Source organism: Ranitomeya variabilis, chromosome 6, assembly GCF_051348905.1.
Source record: "Ranitomeya variabilis isolate aRanVar5 chromosome 6, aRanVar5.hap1, whole genome shotgun sequence".
NCBI lineage: Eukaryota > Metazoa > Chordata > Amphibia > Anura > Dendrobatidae > Ranitomeya > Ranitomeya variabilis.
The window spans coordinates 249,982,351-249,997,729 of NC_135237.1; the positions used below are offsets into that span (position 1 = coordinate 249,982,351).

A 15,379-nucleotide genomic window follows, 5' to 3' on the forward strand; every position below is an offset into this window, starting at 1 on the left:
CATCCAGATGGTCATTGGCAAATGTCAAACAGGCCTGGACAAGTGCTGGTGTTAGCAGGAGGACCTTGCATGCACTGCAGGATTTTAATCCAAAATAGCATAATGTGTTACCTACGGTTTGAGATTGTTGTCCGAGCCCTCTTCAGTTCATTGACCATGGCCTCCCATATAGTTTTAGGCTGATTCCTGACCTTTCATCCTTACCTGATCAGGTTAAATCCTGTTTGAAGCCCCAGACCAAGGAAGATTTACAGTCATCTTGTGTTTCTTTTATTTTCTAATAATTGTGCCAATGGTTATTGCTTCTCACCAAGCTCCTTGCCTATTGTCCTGTAGCCCATCCTAGCCTTGTGCATGTCTGCAATTTTATCCCTGCTTTCCTTAACCCCTTAATGACCTTCAATACATCTTTTAGCTGACCTGAGATATAAGAAAATAGCCTCCCCATGCAGGTGATAATCCAGCAGCTATCGGTTGTGCACTATAGCTGACAACTTGCTGACTTAGCCACCATTAGTGTTTGCACAGTCCAAATCTGTTTAACCCCTTAGATGCTGCTGTCAATAGTGACTTCATCATATAAATGGTTAACAGAGTGTGAGGGCTTCCTCTCTATCCCAGTTGGTGCCCTCAGATCATGATTGTGTGGTCCTGATGTTTGCGATGGCATTTCATGGCCAAATAGCGGCCTTAGAGTCTGACGGCTGTTGTAACCTGTTCAGAAGTTAGCGGCATTTAGGTGGTAAAAATACACATTTTCATTTCTGTCATGCCACTTTGCATTAATTCCTGAAAATCACCTGAAGGGTTAATAAACTACTTGACTGCAGTTTTCAATATGCCAGGGGGTGCTATTTATAAAATAGAATAACTTTTGGGGGTTTCCCAATACATGGGACCTTTAAAGGCACTTCAAACATGGATAGGTCCTTAAAAAATAAATTTTGTAAAAAATTTAACAATATTGCTACATTTTTAAACCTCCTAAAATGTTAACAAAATATAAGAACATTTCATAAATGGTGCTGATGTAAAGCAGACATGAGAGAAATGTAATTTATTAATGATTTGCTGTGGTATGACTATCTGAATTAAAGGGATAATCATTCAAAGTTTGAAAATTGCTAATTTTGTAACATTTTTCTCAAATTTCTGATATTTTGTATAAATAATCACAAAACATATTGGCCTAAATTTACCATTATCATAAAGTATAATGTGTCCTGAAAAAACATTCTCAAAATCACTGGGATTTGTTGAAGCGTTCCCGAGTTATTACCACATAAAGGAACACTGGTCAGATTTCAAAAATTTGACTCCGTTACTAAGGGGTTAAACAGCCACTTGGTCTTGGCCATGGTAGAGAAGTTGGAGTGTGATTGATTGATTAATTATTTAAAAATCATGCAATGTAATTTTCTGTTTTTTATTTTTAGATTCTGTCTCTCACAGTTGAAATGTACCTACAATAAAAGTTACAGAGCTCTCCATTCTTTTTAGGTGGGAAAACTTGCAAAGTTGGCAGTGTATCAAATACTCAAACACTTATTTTCCCCACTGTGTATATGTGTGTATATATATATATATATATATATATATATATATATATATATATATATATATATATATATATATATATATATATTATTAGTATTATTATTATTTATTATTACAGCGTCATTTATTCCATAGCGCTTTACATGTGAGAAGGGGTATACATAATAAAAAACATGTACAATAATCTTAGTCAATACAAGTCACGACTGGTACAGTAGGAGAGGACCCTGCCCGCGAAGGCTCACAATCTACAAGGGATGGGTGAGAATACAGTAGCTATGGCTAGAGCTTGTTGTGCAGTGGTTTGGTCGATCGGTGATTACTGCAGGTTGTAGGCTTGTCGGACGACGTAGGTCTTCAGGTTCTTTTTGAGTGTTTCCATGGTAAGCGAGAGTCTGATATGTTGGGGTAGAGGGTTCCAGAGTATGGGAGATGTGCGGGAGAAATCTTGTATGCGATTGTGGGAAGTGGAGATAAGAGGGGAATATAGAAGAAGATCTTGTGAGGATTGGAGGTTGCGTGCAGGTAAGTACCAGGAGACGAGATCACAGATGTATGGAAGACTCAGGATGTGGATGGCTTTGTATGTCATGGTTAGGGTTTTGAACTTTTTGAATTTTCGATGTTGCAGACTTTCTGCAGCATTATTCACCTTTTAGGTAAATTAGGTTAGTAGTGTTTTTTTTATTTTGTTTTAGGCCGCTTTCACATTTGCGGTTGTGTCCGCAGCGTTTCTTCCGCAAATATCTGCATGCGTTGTGTATTCCTATCTTTAACATTATCGACGCATGCGTTTTTCTATGTTCGCGTTTTGCCGCGTTTGACGACGCATGCGTCGTCTAGCCGTCTGCGTCTTGGCGCGGAAATGCAACATGTAGTAATTTTTAGAGGCGTCATTTTGCCGCCTGGAAACATATGCGGCTGATTGCGCAAGGTTTGCGCCAAAAAAACGCATTGTAGTCTATGTAAACGCATGCGTTTTTCAGTACATGCGTTTGCTTGCGTTTGCCGACGCATGCGTCTCAATTGAGAAAAACATGTCTAGACACTGATAAGCCACCCCCCACATACAAGGTGATAAAGGGAGGGTGTGGACAGTTGCAGGTCACTACTTATCAGACTGCCTTGCAGACGAGACGCCCCACAGCCCCTTGGAGCAGAAAACTAGCCTCAGAACTATGTGAGTATATCCTATCCAATGCATTTCTTTTCTATAATCTGTGTCTATATGCCCTAATTTCTGTCATTCCTTTCTTTCTGCACACATCAGAATGTCTTCTTCTTCTGATGAGGAAACGCCTGGGCCTGCACAAGGGGAACATGTCAGCGAAGTGAGTATTCACCTCCTCAGATTGGTAAGTATTCACTGTCACATCTACACATATGACAATGTATATTTTCCCTTTTTCAGACCACTTCTTCTACAGCGGAAGAGACTGGGCAGGAGACTGGGCAGGAGCAGCGTAGTCACGGCCGGGCAACACGGCGGCATCGTGTAAGTATAGCTGGCTGAATGTGTATTGTATCCTCACTTTATAATTCTTGAATCTTCATTTCTTTCTACCTCTCTCTTTCTTTCCCTTTTGCTTCAGCACCAGTGTTTTTTTTTACTTCAATATTCATGCCATTCCTCTGATTCTGTTTTCTGTCTTCCGTATGTGAATATTAATGTACTTTTTGTTGTTAGGTTCCAGAGGAGGATGAGGACCTAATTGAGAATGAACACCTCATCTCCCTGGTTCACGAGCAAGTCGCATTGTGGGACACCCGGGATCCACTGCACGCCAACAATGTGACGATCCGGAGGCTTTGGAATGAGGTGGCCGCAGCGTTGTGGGATGGCTGGGCCAATGCCCCGACTCGGGTCCGTTCTGCATTTGGTAAGTATCGCAATGCAGTGTGATGTAGTCAATACCTTGGCCATGCTCACACAACTGTGTATGATGTCAGAAAGTCATTACTTTTTCACAGCACATACAGTTGTGTGACCATGGTCAAAAGACCATTGTCCTAACTATTATGTTTTGTTTTGCCAACAGTGTCAAAAGTGAAAACACGTTGGAGATCGATGAAGGACCGCTTCAACAAGGACCTGCGCCAAGAGAGCCAGCTTCCAAGTGGTTCTGCAGCAAGGATACGCAAATACAAGTACCACCGCATCCTTGCATTTTTGAGACCGGTCCTTGCACGAAGAACGTAAGTATATTGGTTAAAAAAGAAAAAGAAAAAATGGTGTATAATGCAATTTTTTGGGGGTCATTATTTCAAATCAGTATTTTTAATCCAAAACCTTGAGTGATTGATAGATGCAGAAGTGGGGTACGTGTTCTTTGAATACTTTCTCTCACATAGTTCCTCTCCAGGTTTTGGCTTACCAATACTGATTTGAAATACTGAGCAAATACTGAGAGTGTGACGGCAGCCTGCACAACAGATCTATACTCAGCAAGTTAGGTGTCAGAAATAATGAATTCAGGATGCCAATGGCTCCTCAATTCATTTTTCCTGACACTTGTCCTGGTGAGTATACAGGTGGCTTGTATGTCCTCTGTCGTCAATTCGTATTTCCCATCAGTATTTGTAATCCAAAACCATGAGTGGTTGATAGATGCAGAAGTGGGGTACGTGTTCTTTGAATACTTTCCCTCACATAGTTCCTCTCCAGGTTTTGGCTTACCAATACTGATTTGAAATACTGAGCAAATACTGAGAGTGTGACGGCAGCCTGCACAACAGATCTATACTCAGCAAGTTAGGTGTCAGAAATAATGAATTCAGGATGCCAATGGCTCCTCAATTCATTTTTCCTGACACTTGTCCTGGTGAGTATACAGGTGGCTTGTATGTCCTCTGTCGTCAATTCGTATTTCCCATCAGTATTTGTAATCCAAAACCATGAGTGGTTGATAGATGCAGAAGTGGGGTACGTGTTCTTTGAATACTTTCCCTCACATAGTTCCTCTCCAGGTTTTGGCTTACCAATACTGATTTGAAATACTGAGCAAATACTGAGAGTGTGACGGCAGCCTGCACAACAGATCTATACTCAGCAAGTTAGGTGTCAGAAATAATGAATTCAGGATGCCAATGGCTCCTCAATTCATTTTTCCTGACACTTGTCCTGGTGAGTATACAGGTGGCTTGTATGTCCTCTGTCGTCAATTCGTATTTCCCATCAGTATTTGTAATCCAAAACCATGAGTGGTTGATAGATGCAGAAGTGGGGTACGTGTTCTTTGAATACTTTCCCTCACATAGTTCCTCTCCAGGTTTTGGCTTACCAATACTGATTTGAAATACTGAGCAAATACTGAGAGTGTGACGGCAGCCTGCACAACAGATCTATACTCAGCAAGTTAGGTGTCAGAAATAATGAATTCAGGATGCCAATGGCTCCTCAATTCATTTTTCCTGACACTTGTCCTGGTGAGTATACAGGTGGCTTGTATGTCCTCTGTCGTCAATTCGTATTTCCCATCAGTATTTGTAATCCAAAACCATGAGTGGTTGATAGATGCAGAAGTGGGGTACGTGTTCTTTGAATACTTTCCCTCACATAGTTCCTCTCCAGGTTTTGGCTTACCAATACCTTGTATAGAGATATGGCTTGTATTGCCTCCATCGTCTCTTCATATTTTACATCAGTTTTTTTAATCCCCAAGGACTGGTCGATGCATGCAGAAGTATAGCATGTTGTTTTATGAAACTTTTATTCCTACTGTTGAACTCCTGGCTTGCAAATTCTGATGTAAAATTCACTACAAATAGTGTTAGTGTGACCTTTCCCTATCTGAATGTTTATCTAAACTGTTGTTATCTTTTTGTAAATGTTTTGTAATAATTTTTTTTTTTTTTTCCGCAGCACTTGGAGCTCCACTGTTGGCCCAGGTTCTGGAGCGGTCCTTCATCAGTCAGCCACGGAGCCGTCCCAGCCATCCTCCAGCGCTGCAGCAAGTGGGCCTGCCACACAACCTGGAGACCAGGAAGCTGGTCCATCAGGTGTTCCCCTTCCCCAGTCCTCTGCCTCTAGCCAATTTTTTAGGGGCTCCTCCCGGCAGCGGCAGAGGGCCGCGGACAGGTCACTCATGCCCGAGTTTTTACACTTGAGCTCGGTCTTCCATGAGGGACTCAAGGCGATGGGTGACCGACTGGATACTGCCATTAGTCACATGAGCACACGTATCCAGGAGGTTACCATAGCCCTTGCCCAAGTGAAAGCCGACCTCCAGAGGCCAGCACATCATTTTTTTAATCAGGTAGAACAGGGCATGTCGGAACACCTTAGTCCTGAGCTCCAGATTACTGTTATGCAGGCCTGCAATGCTGCTTACGTGCAGGCTATGCAGCAGAGTCGGTATTTTCAGCAGACAGTGGGGGCATTTCCAACAGTGCCCACACTGTCACGCTTTACATCAATGCCGACATCTGCTGCATACCACTGCACGGCCACCTCCATTCCAAACACTGCCGGACCGTATTATAGCACCACCACCATGCCCAGTGCAGTGGGTCAGCCCACCGCCACCACCATGACAACTGTTGCTCCTGCTTGGGCCTCCTCCACTGCCACCAGCATGCTGCCGCCGCAGGACCCTGGCCTGGCGTTCCCCGCCACCACTACAAGACTGCCATTGCCGGACCCTGCCCTGGCTTTTCCTGGCACCACCACCAGACTGCCGTTGCCGGACCCTGCCCTGGCTTTTCCTGGCACCACCACCAGACTGCCGTTGCCGGACCCTGCCCTGGCGTTTCCTGGCACCACCACCAGACTGCCGTTGCCGGACCCTGCCCTGGCGTTTCCTGGCACCACCACCAGACTGCCGTTGCCGGACCCTGCCCTGGCGTTTCCTGGCACCACCACCAGACTGCCGTTGCCAGACCCTGCCCTGGCGTTTCCTGGCACCACCACCAGACTGCCGTTGCCGGACCCTGCCCTGGCGTTTCCTGGCACCACCACCAGACTGCCGTTGCCGGACCCTGCCCTGGCGTTTCCTGGCACCACCACCAGACTGCCATTGCAGGACCCTGCCCTGGCATTCCCTGCCACCACGACAATGAGCCCGCGCAAAACAAGGAAGGGGAAAGGCAAAAAAAAACAAAAAACCATAGCTATCCCTCCCCCCTCACCTCCCAATGTGTCTGTAATGTCTGGTTTGTCTCACCCTTCCAGTGTGTCTCAGCCCTCTCATGTGTCTAGCCCTATCCCTGAATATCCTGACCCCAGCAGTTTCATTGCGCCTTCTCCTGCCACCCCTATGTCGGCTACAGTAAGCCAGACCTCACAACTCAACACCCCACAATATCGGCACTCAACCCCAAGCAGGCGCAGTTAATTTTTTTTTTTGTGTGTTTAATAAACCTGTGTTTTGCCCCAATGAGGTTTGGTTAATTGTGTATTTCACCGCCGTCACCACACACCGTGCGCCAATAACAAATAATGCGTCAAACACTTTTTTGGGGGCCACCTCCAACCTACAGTACTTAATTAACAGAACACTGAAGCTTGGTGTGTGTTTGCTTAAGAGATATGAGGTTGCCCCCCAAAAAAACACTTGTATTTTCTCCAAAAACAGTTCTTTCTGTTTACTCCGTGACTTTTGGTAGCACACAGAAGACAAAATGGTGGTAATACACAGCACAAGTGTACTCAACAGGTCGTGTCTTATCAGAAACATTATTTATGACCCCTGACCTGCTGATTTTAGAAATGCATTATATTACCTCCATTTTATCTTATGGGTACATATACATATATTTCACACAAAGTGAAGGGTCAATGTACGTCATACATGACATATCTATACTCACCCGGACAAGTGTCATGAAAAATGAATTCAAGAGCAATTAGCATCATAAATTCATTATTTCAGACACCTGACTTGATTACTATAGATTTGTGGTATAGGCTGCCGTCACACTCTCAGTATTCGCTCTGTATTTTACAGCACTATTTGTAAGCCTAAACCTGGAGTGGAGCTATGTGAGGAAAAGTTCAATAAACACATATGCACCACTAAAAGCATTTAACTACCACTCCTGGTTTTGGCTTACAAATAATGCTGTTAAGTACTGGACAACTACTGCGACAATAACAGACATCGTCTATACAGTCTGCGGCAAATAGCTAATGGTGAAACAAGACAGCACTCAATGACGTCAAGAACCTAAGCCCAAAAACCCAAAGTGGTTTGTTAAGGAAATAGATAGGAGACATGGTGAAGAAAGTAAATCACAATTATTTTATTAGAAAAAACATTAACATTCCAAACATAAATTTGCAGACCCGAAACCAGCAGTACATTTTACACCATATTGTCCTGCCATGGCACACGTCCAATGTCAGAATCAAAAAACGCTGCAAATTGGTCCCGCATGTGGCCTACTTTAACTGTTGACCGCAGCGGCTGATGACGGTAATCAGGCAAAGGGTTTGCAACAGGTTCATCAAGTTCTATGGTGGGTCGCTCCTTAGCCAGAATGAAATTGTGGAGAACCACACAGGCTTTAACCACCTCATCCACTGTCTCCATTTTTAGATTTATTGCAGTTGCTAGAATGCGCCATTTGGACACCATAATCCCAAAGGCACACTCTACTGTTCTGCGTGCCCTGGTTAGTCTGTAGTTATAGATCCGTTTTGTGCGGTTCAAGTCCCGACTTGAATAGGGCTTCAGGAGATTTTCACTCATCTGAAAGGCCTCATCCCCAACCATTACAAATGGCTGCGGTGGGCCTTGAGTGTAGGGGAGTGGTCGTGGCTGTGGGAAATTAAAATTTTTGCCATAAACACGTTGGCCCATATCAGAGGTTTTAAAAGTCTGTGAATCGTTGCCTCGGCCAAAAGCACCAATGTCAACAGCAATGAAGCGACAGTCCGCATCGGCTATTGCCATAAGAACTACTGAAAAATATTTTTTGTAGTTGAAGAACTGTGATCCCGTTCTGGCTGGTTTGGTAATCCGGATGTGCTTCCCATCCACCGCACCCAAACAGTTGGGAAAATCACAAACAGTCCAAAATTTGTCAGCAATTTCTTTCCACATGTCCTCCGTGGGTATGGGTATAAATTCCTCACGGAGAATGGTCCATAAAGCCCGGCAGGTTTCAAAAACAATTCCAGGCAGCGTGGAAATCCCAAGGCGGTACTGGAAATGAAGGGATGACAAGCTCTCTCCAGTTGCAAGAAATCTGTAGTAAGAATAAATAATTTACAAAATAGGCAAAAAAACATCAGACCTGCAAAAAATTTTGGGTAGCTTTTGTTTAGAATTATTACGTACCTTAAGGTAACCAGGAGACGTTCCTCTGGTGGAATGGCTCTACGGAGCTGTGTGTCCTGTCTCCGGATGGCTCCTTGGACACGATCAAGCAAATCCCGGAAAGAGTCTTGTGACATCCTGGTATATTCCGGGAATTTTTCTGGGTTCTCATTGAGCTCACCATACAGGGTGTGATATGCACCACGGCTCTCACGCAGTTCTACAATGGGGTGTTGCCAAAACCGCCTACGCCGTGTCCTTTTCTGTCTTTCCCGGTTTCGGTGTTGCTCCCAAGCAAACGCACATGCCAGAAAAATCTTGATGCTCAGATCCAGTTTGAAGTAATAGCTATCCATGTGAAGATCCATCTTGTCACAGGACACAGGAGCAAAATCTGAAGATTTCAGCTGTCCTAGGGTCTATATATAAATTTCACATAATACACGCCCTCTGTAGTCCCATTGGCTGGTTCTTGCATCTAGATTTTTTCTCTGGTAAATTTTTGCGACATGCGCACAGTGCATGGAAAACGCAAGCAAAAGCATGTAAACGCAGCGTTGTAATGACGCATGCGGTAACCGTAAGCGTTTTAAAAACGCTGCGTTTACACGCGTTTTCATGCGTTTTTCGTGTCCTTGCGTTTGCGGATTAAACGCTGCAGATTAAAACGCTAATGTGAAAGTAGCCTTAGAGAGCAGTTTTTTACATGTATTTTGCTTACACTAATACATACATACACCCAAGATTATTTTGACTATACATAGAGATTTGGAATCTTATATTTTTTAGGAGTTTTTCTTTGCCAACTTCCCACCACCACCCAGAAGAGTATTGTATAACATAGTGGGAATGAGATGGACAAAAGCTTTTGAGAGTCAGATGTATTACCAAGGCAACTGTATTTTATGTGGCTGTTTTATTTTTTAGGTGGATTTATTAGATACTCCATTGCAACAATACTCTGTAGAACCTTCCCCAAAGAGACATTCACCAGCAATTCACATGGTGACTCCAAGGCAACTGATGAACCAAGTACAAACAATGCAGACAACACAATCTTTACGCACATCTAAAGTGGACAGGTACATTTACTAAAAGTGTCTAGCAATATTTTATGATGCTTTTATGCATAGAAATGTCATGCTGCATGGCTTGTTTATGGCCACACAATAAAGTTAGATTATTACTTTATCTTACAAAGCCTTAGTCCATGCAAATGTAACTGTATCAGAATTAAATCTTTAATGACATTTAAATAAAAGTTTATTTATCTAATTGTCACAGTGCAAATAAAACTAGGCTGCAGCATAATTTTTAGGCAATGTAGTTTGAAAAAGCAGAACCTTACTATTTGTTCATATAGCAACTGTATTAATATGTATCAGTTTGTTACTTTAAAGAGAATTATGTGCATTACAAAAAAAGGCATTTTCCATTAAAATCATATAAATACAGGGTGGGCCATTTATATGTATACACCTAAATAAAATGGGAATGGTTGGTGATATCAACTTCCTGTTTGTGGCACATTAGTATATGGGAGGGGGAAAACTTTTTTCAGATGGGTTGTGACCATGGCAGCCATTTTGAAGTCGGCTATTTTTTCCAATGGGAAGAGGGTCATGTAACAAACCAAACTGATTGAGAATTTCACAAGAAAAACAATGGTGTGCTTGGTTTTAACATAACTTTATTATTTCATGAGTTATTTACAAGTTTATGACCCCTTATAAATTGTGTTCAAAGTGCTGCCTATTGTGGTGGATTGTCAATGCAACCCTATTCTCCCATTCCTGACACACTGATAGCAACACCACAGAAGAAATGCTAGCACAAGCTTCCAGTATCCGTTGTTTCAGATGCTGCACATCTCGTATCTTCACAGCATAGACAATTGCCTTTAGATGACCACAGCATCTGAAACAACGGATACTTTTTTATATTTTTCATGTTGAAATGGCCATAGGATGTAATAGTATCTGCACAGCAGAATACACAGTAGAATATGTTTTTTTATGTATTTTTTTAATTTCACCTCTCCATTGTGGAGATATTAGCAATCAAAGGTATTTGACCTCTAATGAGTTAATTTTTGTTAAGTCCATATGGGTGTTATCAGTTAGACTCCATTGGGGGAGTGTATTTCTTCTCCCAATATGATATTGACCAATCAAAAACAGGCAGCAACATTCAAAGGCAAGGCGAACATACCCACAATAGCTAAGAGAAGATTTCATAGTATGTGAGATGATATAGCCCTGATGTCCTGCATGAGTCATTGTGGTAAGAGGGGCAATGCAGCTGAGTTTAGTTGTGTCACATTACAAACCTTTCTATCAGCTCTCCACCTCTTCCCACATGTGCTTGATGGGCAACAAGTTCAAAAATGCGGCTGGCTGGACATGATATCATGTTTCGGCCACACTGACTGCTCACAGAAGCTCAAGCTAAAAATTGCCTGGGATTGTTGAAAAATGGCTCCTAGGACACCTTGGTTAAATTGCTGTACCATTGGTTTAACAACCAAATCAATGTAACACTGAGCTGTTTGTGTACCTGGATTAAAGTCTATAGGGATCCGGCTACTGCACATTATGTCAATAGGTACCATAATCCAGAAAGTAAGATCAGTATGGCGCTCCCTCTAGCAGGCCTCTTCATGATGTTGCCCATGTGGTCTCCAGACCAATCTCTGGCTACCATTGCATTTAAGACAAATGTGGGACTCATCTCTGAAAAGGATAGACCTCCAATCCAACCTCCATTGACATCTTCATCTGTACAATGAAAGCCTTTGAGAATGATGATGTCATGGAACATCTGTAGCTTGATATCTGGCTTGTAGCGAAAATGCCTTCCTGTGATTTGTGTAGACACAGCTTTATTAGGCTTCGTATATGATGTCCAATTTCAGTATATTAAGGATCAATTGCGGAACCAGTGGTACTGCCATGTTTCCAAAGTGTCTCAGGAACTGCTTTTTAATATTAAAATGCAAGGCTGCATGTTGTTGTTGCTACTGTGAGCAGACTGCTGAGTCTAAACAGACTACCACAGCCTGCAGAATCTCTGGATTTGTAGAACATCTGAGAGGTCATTGGTGGGTAATTATAAAAGAAGCTGCCAGCAGGGGATCTTGATGATTTGCTTAACCAAAAGCATTGGCAGCACATTCTTCATACATCAATCAATAGCCTTATTGAAATATGCCAAGGCATGTAAGTGCCAAATTCGATCCTGAATAAAATATGATGTCAAACATTTTGTTTCGGTTTTTCACTGTTTACATATTATTAGCATCTCAATCAATCCTGTGAACTCTATAATTCTTGACTATTCCTTCTGTAATTTGTAAGTTTAATAAAATATATACAGTATTATGGACATAGACAGCTTGGTAGATGTTCTTTATTAATGCTCTGCACATATCCTTTTTTTCTGTTTCTAGCTCTGAAGGTCTCAGACGAGAACGTGAAAGAGAGAAGATGATGAAACGACTTTTGATGACAGAGCTCTAAATTGTTACGTTCCTCGTCAAACTCCTGCATCTGGGGGGCCTGTTTAGTGCCTTCTGCCTAGCATTCCACTGTGTTCTTTAGCAGATGGATAAATCCTTCTGCATTGGAACTAATGGGCCAAAACTAGTGACAGATGAAGAAACCTTACTGCATGTAAAAAGAAAACAATACTGTTTTATCTTGTATAATGACTGGATTTTGTACATAATCTAGTAGATTAACATTCTACACTCTATTTTACTAGCTGACATAAGACATTTTATTATACTACACAGCTTAATATTTTTAAATAAGGATGTCCTGTAATATTGCTCAAGAGATGTACAGTGAATAATGCAGTGGTGAAGACATGTTTGTTATTCAACCTAGAATAATACATTCATTACAAAATGTCCACAAAATTCAGTATATTATAAAAAAAAAACTAAATAAAAAAAATTAATTATTTGGTAAATCCCCATCAATCTAGTGCTGCTGCCTCACAGTGGCCACCAACCTTTACAAGCTGTCATGAAGTCCTCATGGAACCACTGCAGGGAATTTCTAGCCTCAGAGGTTATGGTAGTATGCACAGCACATGAATACTAAGCCAGACTACCATAGTCATGTGCAGGTAGCTGGAATGTCATCAGTACAGTATAATTCACATAGACCTGTGATGGAATTTATCAGTAATTTGTTAGATCTCTTGTTTGTGGGCATTTTTTTAAAAAAATCCCAGACAACACCATAATTGTTTCACAAACAGCAGGTATAATAAGTGTTGAACACGTCAACAATTTTCTAAGTACCGGTAAATATATTTCTAAAGGTTCTATTGATTTAAAATTCTCACCAGATATCGGTAACAACCCATCCAATCCATATAGACAAAGATATCAAACCATGGATGTTAATAAATTAAGTTATGTCTAATAATGAGAATTGACACGGGAAAAGTGTTGAACACGCTTACTTAAATTTATTTAATATTTCATACAAAAGCCTTTGTTGGTGATGACAGCTTCTAGATGCCTTCTGTATGGAGAAACCAGTCACATGTATTGCTCACATTTGGCTCATTTTTCCACACAAACATTCTTCAAATCCTGATGTTTCAGTGTGTTCCCTTATAGGACTCTGAGCTTTAGTTCCTTCCATAAATTTTATATTGGATTCAGTTCAAATGATTGGCCGGACCATTCTGTCAGCTTTATTTTCATTATCTGAAACCAATTGGGAGTTTCGATAGCTGTGTTTTCATAGCTCACAGAGCAGACGCTCAATGGGATAGATGAGGAGGGGGATGGTAGGATGGAGCTGCAGGACAGTGAGGCAGTTAGCTGGGTGACAGTTAGGAAGCGGGGTAGAGGGAAGAGTGCCAGGGAGGCTAGTCCTGATCTTTCACACCCCAATAAGTTTGCTAAGTTGGCAGATGAGGGGGGTGCCAGTACAGGGGTAGCACTGCTGCAGCCAGGCATGTCCTCTGAAAGCCGGAGGAGTGACTGCTCCAGTAAGGAGGGAAATAGGAGAGCAGGGCAGGCCAGACAGGTGCTGGTAGTGGGGGACTCAATTATTAGGGGAACAGATAGGGCAATCTGTCACAAAGACAGGGATCGTCGAACGGTGTGCTGCCTACCTGGCGCTCGAGTCCGACACATCGCTGATCGGGTTGACAGGTTATTGGGAGGGGCTGGTGAGGACCCAGCGGTCATGGTGCACATTGGCACAAATGACAAAGTTAGAGGTAGGTGGAAGGTCCTTAAAGATGATTTCAGGGAATTAGGCTGCAAGCTGAAAGCAAGGACCTCCAATGTGGTATTTTCTGAAATACTGCTTGTACCACGTGCCACGCCAGAGAGGCAACGGGAAATTAGGGAGGTTAATAAGTGGCTCAAGAATTGGTGTAGGAAGGAGGGGTTTGGGTTCCTGCAGAACTGGGCCGACTTCTCAGTTGGCTACAGGCTCTACGCTAGGGATGGGCTGCACCTCAATGGGGAAGATGCAGCTGTGCTGGGGGAGAAAATGGTTAGAAGGTTGGAGGAGTGTTTAAACTAGGGAATGGGGGGGAGGATATTCATTTTATAGGTGGGGAAGATAGTGCAGATAGAGACCTGGGCACAAATAAGGAAGTTGGGGGTGGCGGAGGCATGGGGGGTGGGGTTAGAACAGTTAGTAATTTAAGAAAGAATAGAGGTACAGAGAGGAACATCAAGTGCATGTATACTAATGCCAGAAACCTCGCCAACAAAATGGACGAATTAGAACTAATGTTGTTGGAACATAATTATGACATGGTGGGGATATCTGAAACATGGCTTGATGAGAGCCATGACTGGGCTGTTAACTTGCAGGGCTATACCCTTTTCAGAAATGACCGTACAGATAAGCGAGGTGGTGGGGTGTGTCTGTTTGTAAAATCGACCTTAAAACCCATCCTGCGTGATAATATAGGTGAATCTAATGAAAATGTAGAGTCCCTGTGGGTGGAGATAAGGGGTGGGGGAAAAAATAATAAATTACTGATAGGGGTTTGTTATAAATCTCCAAAAATAATGGAAGCAATGGAGAATATCCTTGTAAAGCAAATAGATGAAGCTGCGACTCAAGGAGAAGTCATTATTATGGGGGACTTCAACTACCCTGAAATAGATTGGGGAACAGAAACCTGCAGTTCCAGTAAAGGTAATCGGATTTTGACAACTATGAGAGACAATTACCTTTCACAACTGGTTCAGGACCCAACAAGAAGGGGGGCACTGCTGGACCTAATATTAACCAACAGGCCAGACCGCATATCAAATATAAGGATTGGGGGTCACTTGGGGAATAGTGATCACAAAATAATAAGTTTTCATGTAACCTTTAATAAGATGTGTAGTAGAGGGGTGACAAGGACACTAAACTTCAGGAGGGCAAATTTCCAACGGATGAGAGAGGATCTTGGTACAATTAACTGGGACGATATCCTGAGACATAAAAGTACACAAAGAAAATGGGAGACATTTATTAGCATCCTGGATAGGACCTGTGCACAGTATATACCGTATGGGAATAAACATACTA

At 42.3% G+C, this 15,379-nt stretch overlaps 1 protein-coding gene across 1 annotated transcript in view; it reads left to right on the forward strand.

Annotated features, from left to right (window-relative positions):
- Window positions 1-12,748, forward strand: part of EPB41L4B (erythrocyte membrane protein band 4.1 like 4B) — a 1,243,532-nt gene extending 1,230,784 nt beyond the window's left edge. The window contains exons 24-25 of the mRNA XM_077269578.1: window positions 9,744-9,898; window positions 12,265-12,748. Coding sequence (XP_077125693.1) covers window positions 9,744-9,898; window positions 12,265-12,334 — 225 coding nt within the window. The 3' untranslated portion in view covers window positions 12,335-12,748. The remainder of the gene's footprint in view (window positions 1-9,743; window positions 9,899-12,264) is intronic.
- The last annotated feature ends 2,631 nt before the right edge of the window (window positions 12,749-15,379 follow it).